The 14682-nt window shown below is 44.9% G+C and overlaps 1 protein-coding gene across 2 annotated transcripts in view; it reads left to right on the forward strand.

Annotated features, from left to right (window-relative positions):
* The window catches only part of KCNT1 (potassium sodium-activated channel subfamily T member 1), a 173555-nt gene that overhangs the window by 86541 nt on the left and 72332 nt on the right, over window positions 1–14682 (forward strand). For both annotated transcript variants that reach the window (XM_056860215.1, XM_056860216.1), the window contains exon 2: window positions 10287–10366. In XM_056860215.1, coding sequence (XP_056716193.1) covers window positions 10287–10366 — 80 coding nt within the window. The remainder of the gene's footprint in view (window positions 1–10286; window positions 10367–14682) is intronic.

A 14682-nucleotide genomic window follows, 5' to 3' on the forward strand; every position in this document is an offset into this window, starting at 1 on the left:
TAATGGGGGAATACCTCTTTCTCAGTGCTGGACTGCACACGTTGCATATAGAAAGACCCAGTTCATTCTCCGACATCTCCAGTGACAAAGCTGATGAAAACCTTTGGGCAGAACTCTGGATGGAATTCACTAGCACTTGTCTTCCTTGAAGCTGCCTTATACTGAATCAGACCCTTGGTCCATCAAAGTCAGTATTGTCTACTCAGATGGGCAGCTGCTCTCCAGGGTCTTAGGCAGAGGCCTTTCACATTACCTACTTGCCTAGTCCCTTTAACTGGAGTTGCTGGGGATTGAAACTGAGACCTTCTGCATGCAAAGCAGATGCTCTACCACTGAACCATAGCCCCTCCCCTGTTGTTGGTCAATGCAAGTATCAGTAGGTACACAAGTGGTCTGATTCTGCATAAGGCTGTCACTTCATGTGTCTGGGCTCTTACTTGTGCATGGAAGACTTTTTAGTACCTGTCTCCCTGAGAATCCGTAGCCCTGATCCAGCCATCTCTGACTGTTTCCAAAGAGGCGACGGCCACTTTAAAACTCTCTCTCTACTGTGCTGCAGCTGAAACTCTGCTGGAATCCTCCCACTGATGTATCTCAACTGCTCCCTCCTGTTTCCTTGTATCTCAGTCTGTATATTGGAGTGGACAGATGAGGTCCAAAAAGAGACCTCTGATAGAGCCTCTCTTGCACTTTGCACTGGGAGAAAAAAGCCCTTTGCCCCATCTCAGTTGGAAAGGGGCCAAGTTACACATTAGTGTAAGGGAAGGTTGGGATTAGGAGCTGTACTGGTGAGAGGGACTAATAAGGATCATTTCTCATGTGTGCGGTTCTGACTCCCTAAATCACCATTTTGTAATGTGCAAATTGAATTCACGACTTTCTATTTTCATATCATTGGGTGCCAGCATGGTATAGTAGTTCGGAGCGGTGGACTCTAACCTGGAGAACCGGGTTTCATTCCTCACTCCTCCACATAAAGCCTGCTGGGTGACCTTGGGCTAGTCACAGTTCTCTCCAAACTCTCTCAGTCTCACCTACCTCACAAGGTGTCTGTTGTGGGGAGAGGAAGGGAAGGCAATTGTAAGCCAGTTTGAGACTCCTTAAGGGAAAATTGGGGTATAAAAACCAATGCCGCAGCCGCCTCCTCCTCCTCCTCCTCCTTCTTCTTCCCAACGTTTACCCATAAAGTATATCAATTCTTCATGATAGTTTGTCTGTTAGTGTGTCATCATTACCCAGTATGCTTATAAATTAGGAGTTTAATACACAGACTCACTTCCACTAAGTGAAGCGCTTTGCACCATCCGAGGAAGATTCCTAATTTAGCAGAAGGGAACCATTGGGTCCAGCCTCTTGTACCTATACATACCATGTGCTGGATTCTACCAGCTTTTTCATTTGAGCTCCCCCTTTTGCAGTGCAGCTCCCCCCCCCCAATGTGGCTTTTGTCCCCATGGGTCCTATGATCCACGGCATAGCCATAGAGGTCGAAAAACACCTCTCTTCCCTCTTTTGACAGCTAGTGGGACTCAACTCCTTATAAACAGGATATTAAAAGCACTATTAAAAACTGTGAGATATGCATATGCGGTACCAAAAGATCTACAAAGCCAAGCATGAAAAGCAAAGACCCATTCATAGGTAAGGAGCATATTATCAGGCACAAGATAAGGAATGTTAGATCACTCCCAGGAGCTCAATAGGAAGGGTTTGGGGGACAAGATCTGGCCCCCAGACCTCCAGCTGCTTATCACTAATCTAATGGATGTCTTCCAAATGAATTCTCAGAAGCAGCCAGTATAATTCTCTAGCCGAAGGAACAGTGTAAACCGATAACGAGTTATTGGTGAATGTAGTGTTTGTAATTGACTGCGAGGGAGCTGCTGCTCTCTCGCTATAAAAGTGGCACTCGGTAAGTAGATTTGGAAATCCATCATCTTATTATATGTCTTCAATAAATTCATGAAATACAGCAACAGCACACTGGGACAAGGAATGTTACCGGCCGCGTTAACACTTCGGTTTTCTGATGCACAATGGAGATATTTGTTTGTGACAAGGCACTTGACAACGGTAGTAGCCACTAAGGTCGAAAATGCATGGCTGTTTCATCCTGCGATTCTCCCACAAATGTAGAGATTCACCCCATTCAATATGTAAGAACATAAGAACATAAGAATGTATGTATGGTAGTAGGATGTACTGTATGTATGGTAGTAGGATGGCGGGGTTTGGGGAGGGGAGGGACTTCAACACCATAGAGTCCAATTGCCAAAGTGGCCATTTTCTCAAGGTGAACTGATCTCTATCGGCATGTTCACAGAGGAGAGGGGTATTCATTGCTACTAGTACAAATGAATACTAGTCATGATTCATACCTATTCTCTCCATGATCAGATGAGCATGCCTATTGTATTAGGTGCTGTGGAACACAGGCAGGACAATGCTGCTGCAGTCATCTTGCGTGTGGGCTTCCTAGAGGCCCCTGTTTGGCCACTGTGTGAACAGACTGCTGGACTTGATGGACCTTGGTCTGATCCAGCATGGCCTTTCTTATGTTCTTATGAGATCAGCAGGAGATCTCCAGCCACTACCTGGAGGTTAGCAACCCTAATTACAGCTCATCTCCAGACTACAGAGATCAGTTCCCCTAAAGAAAATGGTTGCTTTGGAGGGCAGGCTGTATGGCATTTTACACCACGGAGGTCCCTGTCCTCCCCAGGTTCTACCCTCAAATCTCTAGCTGTTCCCCAACCTGGAACTGGCAAGCATAACCCCTCACCCAATCCCAACCCTGGCCGCCAAGGGGGACCTGGCAACCCTAAGTGGGCCAGTAGTCTTCAACCACCTGCAGCCTGTCTAAAATTGCAGTCTGTACTGCTGGGCCTTTATAGACCATAATGTTAAAAAGGGGAAACAAAAGGGGTTGCAAGAAATGTTTTCGAGTGCCAGTTGCATCTTAAAATCATCTCTGATGCATTCTACCAACTTGCAGAAAAGAATCTTTAATTCTGTCTCTCTCCTGGTTTTCTTCCCACCATGAATATAAATCATTGCAAAACTGAAGGCATTTTGGCACCCTCACCTGGCTCTTTCCAAAACCCTGGCAAATCTCTGAGCACTACCGTTTAATCAGTCCTTTCAACTCTCTTGTTTATTTCTCTTCTCACTGTCAGCTGAAATTCTCCAAGTTTCTCCCTGGATTTTGCATTTCTGAATTTCCTAGTTGTCTTTCCAAAGCATAGCCCAAGGCAATGGAAATTCTCCATTATTCTGCGCTATTATTCCCAGAGCACAAGCAACTACTGATTGGAAGTCCTTTTCCCCGTCCTCCGTTATTTTTGTGGGTTTGGAGGTTCTGTGCTGTATGGGGATTTAAATTAACTGTTACCTCAAAGAAGGGGCTTTTCCAAAGATGAGAAGAAGTGGATAGGTAATGATGGATGGTAATAAGCGGACATGACTGGAAGGGGAGACGGAGGAGGGTGGAGTTATGAGAGTAACAATTTGATCCTATGCAAGTTTACTCAAGAGTAAATCCTGTTGAGTCTGGTAGGTCTTAACTACTGAGTAAGTGAGCATAGGGTTGCAGCCATATTATTTTTTCTTTCTTCTACACTGCTCTTTTAAACTCCTGGGATGCCTCCCTTTTCCTTGGGATTCAAGCAGTGGTCTAGTAAGCATTCTGTGTGTGGAAGGTTGTTTTAATTTCTAGACTTTGAAGTTGTTTTTCCACCACGTTGAACATGACAGCTAATGAAGAGTAGAAAGGAATCTCAATTTGATAATAAATATCAGATTCTACCAGCAGTTTCATGTTTGCAAAAGATGGAAGAGTTCCACTGATAGATGCTTGAGGGGCGTATCTCTATTGTAGCCTACAAGTGGATTAATAATAATTCCTTCTCCATGTGGAAGTCTGGCAAGTGTAGTTTTCTGAGTGGTGGAGTGCTAAGGATCCTTCTGCACTCTCTCTAAACTACAATTTCCAAGAGTGTTTGAGGGAATCCAGGATGGTTGCCCTGACCTGGATGGCCCATGCTAGCCCAATCTTGTCAGATCTGGGAAGTGAAGCAGGGTGGATTGGAGACCACCAAGGAAGTCCACGGTTGCTACGCAGAGGCAGGCAATAGCAAACTACCTCTCTCCATCTCTTGCCTTGAAAACCCTATGGGGGTCATCATAAGCCAGTTGCAGTTTGACAGCACATTCCATCCCACCATGACGGTTAAAATTGGTATAACACTGACATATGTTTGCAGCCTGGGCATTGATTTCTTTTTAACCAGCGTGGTGTAGTGGTTAAGAGTGGTGGTTTGGAGTGGTGGACTCTGATCTGGAGAACCGGGTATGATTCCCCACTCCTCCACATGAGCGGCGGAAGCTAATCTGGTGGGCTGGATTTGTTTCCCCACTCCTACACGTGCAGCCTGCTGGGTGACCTTGGGCTAGTCACAGCTCTCTCAGCCCCACCTACCTCACAGGGTGTCTGTTGAGGGGAGGGGAAGGGAAGGTGAGTGTAAGCCAGTTTGATTTTGCCTTAAGTGGAAGAGAAAGTCGGTATATAAAAACCAACTCTTCTTCTCCTTCTCATCCTGACAAGTTTTGTAGCAGACTGCAGTACCATACATCAACCATCCAATCATCCTAAAGTTGAGATGAATTCTGTTGTGGTGGCTCTCCATTGTTAATGCAAATGTTTTCAGCAAAGCTGGTGATGTCGTTTCAGAATTGTTAGTTTCTTACAGCGGCGTTTAATTTTCACCAACTCTGATAAATGGACATCTCTCAGTGAAGACCCGTAACAAAACACCAGCCCCCTCTTGCAGTCCTTTTGGGGAAATGCTTAACAAAGACAGAGAGCAACTGACTTGTGCATACAATAGAGCAGAGGTTCCCAAACGTTTTGAGTCATGGAGCATTTTTCAGGAGAGAAATTTGTCATGGAGCACTAATTTTCACCTAGTACCTATATACTAGGAGCCCCGTGGCGCAGAGTGTTAAGCTGCAGTACTGCAGTCAAAAGCTCTGCTCACGACCTGAGTTCGATGCCGACGGAAGTTGGTTTCAGGTAGCCGGCTCAAGGTTGACTCAGCCTTCCATCCTTCCGAGGTCGGTGAAATGAATACCCAGCTTGCTGGGGGTAAAGAGAAGATGACTGGGGAAGGCACTGGCAAACCACCCCATAAACAAAATCTGCCTTGGAAATGTCAGGATGTGACATCACCCCATGGGTCAGGAATGACCCGGTGCTTGCACAGGGGACCTTTTCCTTTTTTTTACCTATATACTAAACCGAATGACAGTAGTATTTTTCTTTCCAATCTCTTCATGGAGCACTAGGAGATGTTTCGCGAAGCACCAGGTGCTCCACAGAGCAATAGAGCAAGCGTCCCAGTTTTGCTTTCTTTCCTAATGATGCAGTCTAACAACACTGAATCAACCTTCAGCATCTTGCATCGGGAAAAAATAACCTCCAGCTAGCCAAAGTTCAGTTTGCTCACTCTGAGGGTTTTCTGTTGCATTTGGTTGGAGTGAAAACCTGGTCACAGGCCACTGGAGTTTAAGGTCTGGTTCACACATGCATGAGTGTGAAATGGTAGAATGTCGATGCTAAAGTAAATCCACAGCTTTTGTACGGCATCCCAATATGGATTGGAGCAGTCGAACAACCAAATGCATCCAAGCTAAATTTCTCCATAAAATATTGGGTATGCCAAATTGTGTTCCTTATGCAGCTCTGTGCTTGGAAACTGGTCAAGTGCTATGTGAAACGAGAGCGTGGCTTATTACGGTTAAATTCTGGCTACACCTACATTTCAAGGCTGATCCCTTTTCTCTTGTCTATCATAATGCCGATGGAATCACACGCCTCTAATTGGTCAGCTCACATCGAGAGTATAATCCAATCCATTGGCCTTCCATTGGACTCGTTGCTTACACTCTCGGAAACAGAAGCATTTCAAACAATAAAACGCAGACTATTAGAGATCGGATTTCAAAATCTTAATAGTGCTGCTAACAAGACTTGTTCTCCATTAAGTCTAGGGATTCCCTTTAATATATATGACCCTACACCGTATTTGTACCACTTTTATGACCCTCAGCAACGCAGAGCCCTCTCCCTGGCCAGAGTCAATGTCATGCCATCTGCGATTTTGGAAGGAAGATTTTGTAAAATCCCCCTCTCAGAGAGACTTTGCCCCTGTGGTAATAATTGCACTGAATCAATTGTACATGTCTTATTCCATTGCAGATTTTATGCAGAAATTCGCAGCAAATTTTTAGGCCCTATTTTGACAAAAAAGTCAAACTTTCCTGATAGTTTTAAAGCTCTTTTCTTGCTGAATAATCACTCGGGAGGCTTTATTTTTGTTTAGCTGTTCGGCTTTCCTATATTTTCAGCCTATTGGCACTGCCTTAAGCCCTGTGAGGCTAGCCCTGCGAGGCTATTGTGTGTGTTTTTTGACACACTTTTCATTTGTTTTGGTGGTCTATTTTCAATACATTTGACAGTAAGACAAACACAATTGTTGTTTTTTGATATTGATATTTATTATTTTGAGCCACGTGCTGCCTCTTTGTACAGTTACCACTATTTTCAGCATAGGTTCCTTCTTTCTCCAGATTACCTGGAGGTTGGCAACTCTACCTATGGCTATAAGTGCTGATGGTGTCTTTTGGTTACAGGTCTATTCGGAATCTGCATTCTTGTTTGCTTGGGATTGGTCTAATGCCCCTTGAAAGCCCTCTGCGCCTGTGGCCATCAGTTTATTCTGTGGCAGGCAGTTCCACAAGCTAATTATGAACTGGGGGACTGGCCCACTAGGGAACACAAGATGCCATTATAGATGGGAGAAAGCTGATGTGCGACAGCGAATAAGGGTGGGAGCTATGAGCCAGTAAGTCTGGGTTCGAATTTCACTGCCTCCATAACCTTGTTAGATGGCCTTCTTATGGCGTTAAAGCCAAACTGCGCCGTCATTTCTCGTGCTCTTTTAAAAGAGGTTGTTGATTCATTACCCTGTTTAAGTGTTGTGTATCATCTCTGGGTTATGCACTGATCAGAGAGGTTGCTCATTTTCAGGGCATCATTTTATGCCGCGCCGATAACAATGATTTATCCTCCAGTTATGCTCAAGCCAAGTGTAGGGCTACGTTCTGGCTCTCCAGATCAGCTATTGCTGTTAACTGGCACTGGTACAAAATGTTCTCCATGTCTACAATAAGGTGACAGGAAAGTTTGCTGCAAAGTGGGATGATCAACAGATAGGCTGATCGGTCAGTGCCGGATTTACGTATAAGCTAAACAAGCTATAGCTTAGGGCCCCACTCTCTTGGGGGCCCCCAAAAAATTTAAAGGAAAAAAAACTGGATGTACATTTCCAAAATATAAGATAAAAAACAAATAAAACAAAACCTACATACAGCAAGAGTGTTTTGTGTTGTGTAGGCTCCTATGATGTAAGTAATGGGCCCCGCCTGCTAGCCTACTCCCTAAAATATCACTGGTTGGCTCATTTCTATGTATAAATTACCATATAGCATATATTCAACACAAAAAACAGCGACAATTTGTTGTTGACAAAGGACAGCTGGACATTACCTTCAATAGCTTTGGGCCTCATCAAACCTAAATCCGGCCCGGCTGATCGTCACTGGTTGTCTTCAAGCAGCGGCTAGATGAACACTTGTCAAGGATGTTTTAGGCCAGGGGTCCCCAACCTTTTGAGCCTGTGGGCACATTTCTGACACAGCAAGGTGGGCGCAGCAATAAAATAGCTGCCTCCAAACGGCTGTCTCAGCAGGCAGATGCCAGCCACAACATGATTGCCACAGCTTAACTTCATTGACACAATACAGAGCCTTGTGCTGTAGTGGCAGCTGCTGCCAAAGCAACATTTTAAAACATCTCACAGCCAATCAAATCTCCAATAGTCAATCTAGGGTTGCCAACCTCCAGGTGGTTAAATAAATAACAACAAGCACTGATGGCACCCAACTTATATAATGAATTAGGTAAAATCCCATACAATGAATTACAGTTTGCAAAATATTCTGTACACAAAATGTTTTGTGTTGTGTAGGCTCCTGTGATGTAAGTAATGGGCTTTGTCCATCGGGGAAGTATGATATAGCGAGAGATTACTGTCTATCTCTATAATAACAAAATACAATTACAATGTAATTGTAATTGTAATCCTATGATCTGTAAACTACATGCTTTTCAGCGTCTGGTATGTATTTTTACCACTTCTTTTGTATATAATTTGTATATATTAGTTTCTATAAGGTTAGTGTTAAGTGATTTCAAATCCCATTACAATTGTATCTTATTATTGTAGAGATAGATAGTCATCTCTTGCTGCATTATACTTCCCCTGTGGACAAAGCCACGGCGAAATGGGTTTCACCAGTCTCCCATCTCGGGATGAAGTAAATACATCATACTACGGCTCTGTCACATGAATTATACATCGTTGAAAGCCCCTATACGCATCTCCAGTGCCACGGGACTCTTGTCCGGGTTTTCCAATTATCTTCTCGGAGCGCGCCTCGCCTCCGTCTCAACTGGAGCCGCTTCGCCATTTAGCGTAACACCACGCTTTCTGTACACTTTACAGTATCTCGGGCATTACAGAATATTTTGCAAACTGTAATTTATTGTATGGGATTTTACCTAATTCATTATATAAGTTGTGTGCCATCAGTGCTTGTTGTTATTTATTTAACTTCCTACCTTAGCACGAGGTTTGTTTTTGAATATTAAACCTCCAGGTGGTGGCTGGAGGTCTCCCACTAGTACAACTAACCTCCAGGCGATAGAAATCCGTTCCCCGGGAGAAAATGGCTGCTTTGACAGTAGGACTCTATGGCACTGAAGTCCCTCCCCTCCCCCAAACCCCACCCTCCTCAGGCTCCAGCCCCAAAATCTCCAGGTATTTCCCAACCCGGAGCTGGCAACCCTAAGTCAATCAGAAGCCTTGCTGGGCAAAAGCCCTACCTGGCTCCACCCACTTCCTAAAAACGCTAGGTGGGCACCAGAAAAGGTGTTGGCAGGTGCCACACTTCCCAAGGTCACCATTTTGAGGACTCGTACTTTAGGCTGATCCTGCATAGAGCAGGGGGTTGGTCTAGATGGCCTGTACGGCCTCTTCCAGCTCCATTATTCTATTATTCTAGCCTCAGTGTTTTCTTGCTTCTGAAGCAACTCTGTCTGTCTTTAAGGATGCTTCTGAAATGAGATGTCAAAGCCTGCTCCAGCTCTCTGAAGTTCATGCCGATGTTGAGGCAGCTGATATGGGGCATGTGGGGAACTCAGGGAGACTTGCCTTGTGCGCCTGAATTCCACCCTGACCACCCAGGGTGGCCCGATTTCATCCGGTCTTGGAAGCTAAGCAGAGTCAGCCCTGGTTAGTACTGGAATGGAAAGACCCCCAAGGAAGTCCAGGGTTGCTATGCAGAAGCAGGCAGCGGCAAACCACCTCTGTTTGTATCTTGCCTTGAAAACCTTATAGGGTCAGCTGCAACTTTCTACCACTACCTGACTCCCCCCACAAGGATGCTCTTTTCAGTGGCGTCCTTGTGCCTCCATTAAAACGTGTCTTGCTAGCTTTGCCCTGTGTCCAACTGTTTGCCAGCAATAACCTTACTGAAATGATCAAATTACCTACCAAATACATGTACCTTTTTTCCCCCATGTTATTTTCTGTCTGCAGTAGACAATTAGCTCTGGAAATGCTTGTTTGTGATGTTAATGTGGTTGATCTATAAACAGCTGTGGGAGAAGAGAGATTTCTTCCAGAACGTATTTATCCAAAACTGGCAGCTGTCTGTATCATTTTTGGATCAAACCGGGTGAAAATGTCAGATTAGAAGTCTTATCATGGGTGTAATGGCTATTATAATGATTCGATTGTTTGTTTTATTGGCTGGATCTTGAGGTGCTATCATTTGTTGCTTGTGAGAAAAATGTATTTTTGTGTTTATTCAAGTTAAAATTAAAAAAACACCTTTAAAGCAGTAATGTCTGTTTAGGACCACAGACAAAGGATGCTTCCAAAAAGCTCATCTACATTTATTCTCAGGTTTTGGGGTTCCATGTTTTTGTGGTCTTGTTTCTGATGCACTGGGAATACTCCCCTGTGCAGTTTTTTTTTAACTTCCTGGTTTGGTACAGAACACTTTATTGGGTACTTGGTAGCCACTGTTCTTGCTATGGTATAGTTTCTCCCCTTCCCGGTAAGTTACCAGTTCTGACTCTGGCTAATTTTGTCCTCCCTCAGGGTTCAAGTGGAGTTTTACGTGAATGAAAATACATTCAAGGAACGCCTCAAGCTGTTTTTCATCAAGAACCAAAGATCAAGTAAGTGTTTGGCACTGGCCCGTTCATCAGTATGGTATGTTTCTGTAGATACTGAGGACAAAAAGATGTTGCTGGACTGAACCATGTTAGTAGAGAGTTTTTGTCCACTCATGGAAGGCATCACACAGATGCTGCCGTATGCTGAATCAGACCAATGGTCCATCAAGGTCAATATTGACTACTTTGACTGGCAGCAGCTCTCCAGGGTCTGCAAGCAGAGGTCTTGCATATCCCCTGCTACCTGGATCCTTTAAAGTGGAGATGTTAGGAATTGAACCTGGGACCCACTGCATGCTCTCCCATTGAGCCATGGCCTTTCCCCACAACGCATAGTTAAATTGTGGAACTCCCTGCCCCAGGATGTGGTGTTGGCTACCAACTTGGAAGGCTTTAAGAGAGGAGTGGACATGTTCATGGAGAAAAGGGATATCCATGGCTACTAGTTAAAATGGATACTGGTCATGATGCATCCCTGTTCCCTCCAGGATCAGAGGAGCATGCTGAATATATTGGTGCTGTGGAACACAGGCAGCTTGGTGCTGCTGCAGTTGTCTTGTTTGGGGGCTACCTAGAGGCACCTGGTTGGTCACTGGGTGAACAGACTGCTGGACTTGGTGGGCCTTGGTCGGATCCAGCATGGCTTTTCTTAGGTTCTTATGTCTTCTGCTCATGGAAAGTTCCATTTTGCTCATAGAGGGTGCCGTGAATGAGTGGAAGTCTCACCCTACATATAAAATTTGTTCTTGTTGTTGTTATAAAAGGGTGGGGAATGTCAGGCCCGGGGCCGTATAAGGCCCGCGAAATCCCTTGGTCTGGCCCTTCATGGGTCCTGGCAGATCTCTAGCTCAGAAGGATGCTGCCCTGCCTGAATCTCTTGGGCCCAGCTGGGGACAGCAGAGCTCAAAAGCGAGTCGCTCTATGTGGCGGACCCTCAGAGCCATCTCCGGTCGCACCTCCTGGCTAAATGTTTGACCAAATATAGCAGGCTAATTTTTAAGTTGATAATTTTGTATGGCCCGCGAATGATGTTATAAATATCCAAATGGCCCTTGGCAGAAAAAAGGTTCCCCACCCCTGTTATAAACTGATAAGAACTTATTTGCTGTTACATGGAAAGCAGACCTCAAAGGCCAGCTTTTTCTAAAAGGAGGTTACAGTGATTAGGTGGAAGATGCTACGCACCCAACTGCTTTTTAAATGTCCAAAAGCTCATGTTAGATTTTATTCCCCATCTGGCCGCAGCAGGAGTTAAATTGACAGAGCTGACTTGTTTGTTTGCTTTTTCAGCTGATGGATATGGTAGACTGTTTCAAGGGGAGGGTGATTCATCAGTTTTCACCCATGCTTATGAACCTGAGTGATAAATTGTTGCTGCTTAACTACCCAGCCTTACTCGCTGGAAGACTTTCTTTTTGGTTTCTCGGAGAGTGCTGTTGAGGAACAATACTGCCATCTACTGGTGTCTTATACTCCAGCCTTTTGTGACCATTTATATTCTCCTTACTGTTTTCATCTGGACCTCACTTCTTCAGAAATAATGGGGGGGGGGTGTTGAGAGGGCGAAGTCCCCATACAATTTTTTCACATTAATATCCAGTTATATTAGTGAACACATGAACACATGAAGCTGCCTGATACTGAATCAGACCCTTGGTCCATCAAAGTCAGTATTGTCTACTCAGACCGGCAGCGGCTCTACAGAGGTCTTTCACATCACCTACTTGCCTAGTCCCTTTAACTGGATATGGCGGGGATTGAACCTGGGACCTTCTGCATGCCAAGCAGATCCTCTACCACTGAGCCACGGCTTTGTTTTTGTTCTTTTTTTTTTTTTTTTGCCATCGAGTCACAGCTGATTTATCGTGACCCTTTAGGGGTTTCAAGGCAAGAGACGTTCAGAGGCGATTTGCCTTTTCCTGCCTCTGCGTATTCCTTGGTGGTCTCCCATTCAAATAATAACCAGGGCCAACCCTGCTTAGCTTCTGAGATGTGACGAGATCGGGCTAGCTTGGGCTGTCCAGGGCAGGCTTATACTAGTTAGGAGTTTGCAAATGTTCACTCCAGGCGGGGCGTAGGTAAATGATTTGGAAATTCCGTCCCCCAGATTTCCCCTTCCAGGATTTTGTAAAATCTCAAGTTCTTGAACCGGCCAATTTCCCCATCTCCCTCTTTTTCTGTTTAACTGATTTTTTTCTCCCCTATGTCATTTCTTTGAATGAACATAAGAACATAAGAAAGACCATGCTGGATCAGACCAAGGTCCATTAAGTCCAGCAGTCTGTTCACACAGTGGCCAACCAGGTGCCTCTAGGAAGCCCACAAACAAGACAACCGCAGAGGCAATGTCCTGCCTGTGTTCCAAACCACCTAATATAATAGGCATGCTCCTCTAATCCTGGAGAGAATAGGTATGCATCATGGTGAGTATCCATTTTGACTAGTAGCCATGAATAGCCCTCTCCTCCATGAACATGTTCGCTCCCCTCTTAAAACCTTCCAAGTTGGCAGCCATCACCACATCCTGGGGCAGGGAGTTCCACAATTTAACTCTGTGTTGTGTGAAGAAATGCTTCCTTCTCTCTGTTTTGAATCTCTCACCCTCCAGCTTCAGCAGATGCCCCCATGTTCTAGTATTATGAGAGAGGGAGATAAGCTTCTCCCCGTCCACTCTCTCCACACCATGCATAATTTTGTAGATTTCTATCATGTCTCCCCTTAACCACCTTCTTTCATTCTATGGCTGACTGTATATTCTACCAGAAACTTCTTTCTTGTGTGGCTCAGCTTCAGTCAACCAGCCTTCCCCCAACCAGCCTTCCCCCAACCAGTCTTCCCTTTCCCTCTTCCATCACAGTTTAAAGGAGCCAGTGGAGGTTTTTTCTGATTGGGAAAATGGTGCCGGGAGGAGAATTAATTCCCTTTCTCTATGCTGTAGCTGTGATCCATACCCTGCCCCCCGGGCCCCGTTTTAGGGCCAGATTTCTGGAGTTCCAGTCGCTGAGCTTCAAGCACTCCACGTAATTATGGCCCTTTAGAAGGGCAGGTTATTGCAAAACCTCTCCCCTCTGGAGAGAGCAAGCCTGTAAAGGCTGACCTGAAGCTCCCAGACAGAGTCAGAAATAATATTAAAAGACTGAAGTATGCCTCTTTGTTTTACTGATTGGCCTTTTGTCTGTTTACAAGAATGTGGGATGCCAGTGCCGGGGGCAATTGTTGCTCATGACCCAAATAAAGGATCCTTGGGCAAGTTTGCTATAATAAGTGGAACAAATCACCGTGTGTTTGTTCTCCTGATGGCACTACAATAGGTGTTTTAAATGTTGTTGAAAGCAGATGTTCCCTAAAGGCAATGTTTATTTAATGATATTTTTTTTTGTGGGATTGGATTCCCCACACACACACACTTCTCCATGTTAATCTGAAGAGGCTTTTAAAAAATGTTCCTGATGCAGTAAATTTTGTTCATGATGAAACAGAGAAGTGTTCTTAATGGTATGGTAGGCACAGCAAGGTTTTTGCATTATGTAGAATGGTTTGAGTCACCTTTACAATTAACAACTGGTGGCTAACAGGCCGGTTGACTGAAGCTGAGCCACATGAGAAAGAGGTTTCTGGTAGAACATCCAGTCAGCCATACAGAAGAATGAGTATGTCTCTATAGCTGACTACATTCTTTATTCTTACCCTTCCTTCAGGATGCTCAGGGCTGCTCCATATTTCAGAGGCTGAGAGAGAGAAAGTATGTGTTACCTAAAGCCACCTAGAGCAGGGGTGTCAAACATACAGCTCGCGGTTTCGATCTGGCCCCTTGAGAGCTCTCATCCAGCCCACGAGCCAGCTGAGCAAGCCACACACACACCCCATTCCCGATCTGGTCTGGGGAGCCCACTGCAGGCTTGCCAGCTGAGGTAGCCAATCCCCCATCCCAATCTGGACTGGTGAGTTCTCTGTGGGTTTGCTAGCTGAGGCAGCCAACCACCCTCGCTCCTGAGGTTAGGGTTGCCGGGACCTTCTTCACCACCGGTGGGAGGTTTTGGGGGCAGAGCCAGAGGAGGGCGGGGTTGGGGAGGGACTTCAATGCCATAGAGTCCAATGGCCAAAGCAGCCATTTTCTCCAGATGAACTGATCTCTATTGGCTTGAGATCAGTTGTAATAGCGGGAGATCTCCAGCCACTACCTGGAGGTTGGCAACCCTACCTGAGGTGTCAATTATCAATGACTGTTAAATAAAAGAAAATACTGTAAGAGTGTTATTGTTTTAAACATGTTTGAATTTTAAGTAAAAATAAAGTAAAAAAATAATATCATTAATTGG

Source organism: Euleptes europaea, chromosome 14 (genome assembly GCF_029931775.1).
Source record: "Euleptes europaea isolate rEulEur1 chromosome 14, rEulEur1.hap1, whole genome shotgun sequence".
NCBI lineage: Eukaryota > Metazoa > Chordata > Lepidosauria > Squamata > Sphaerodactylidae > Euleptes > Euleptes europaea.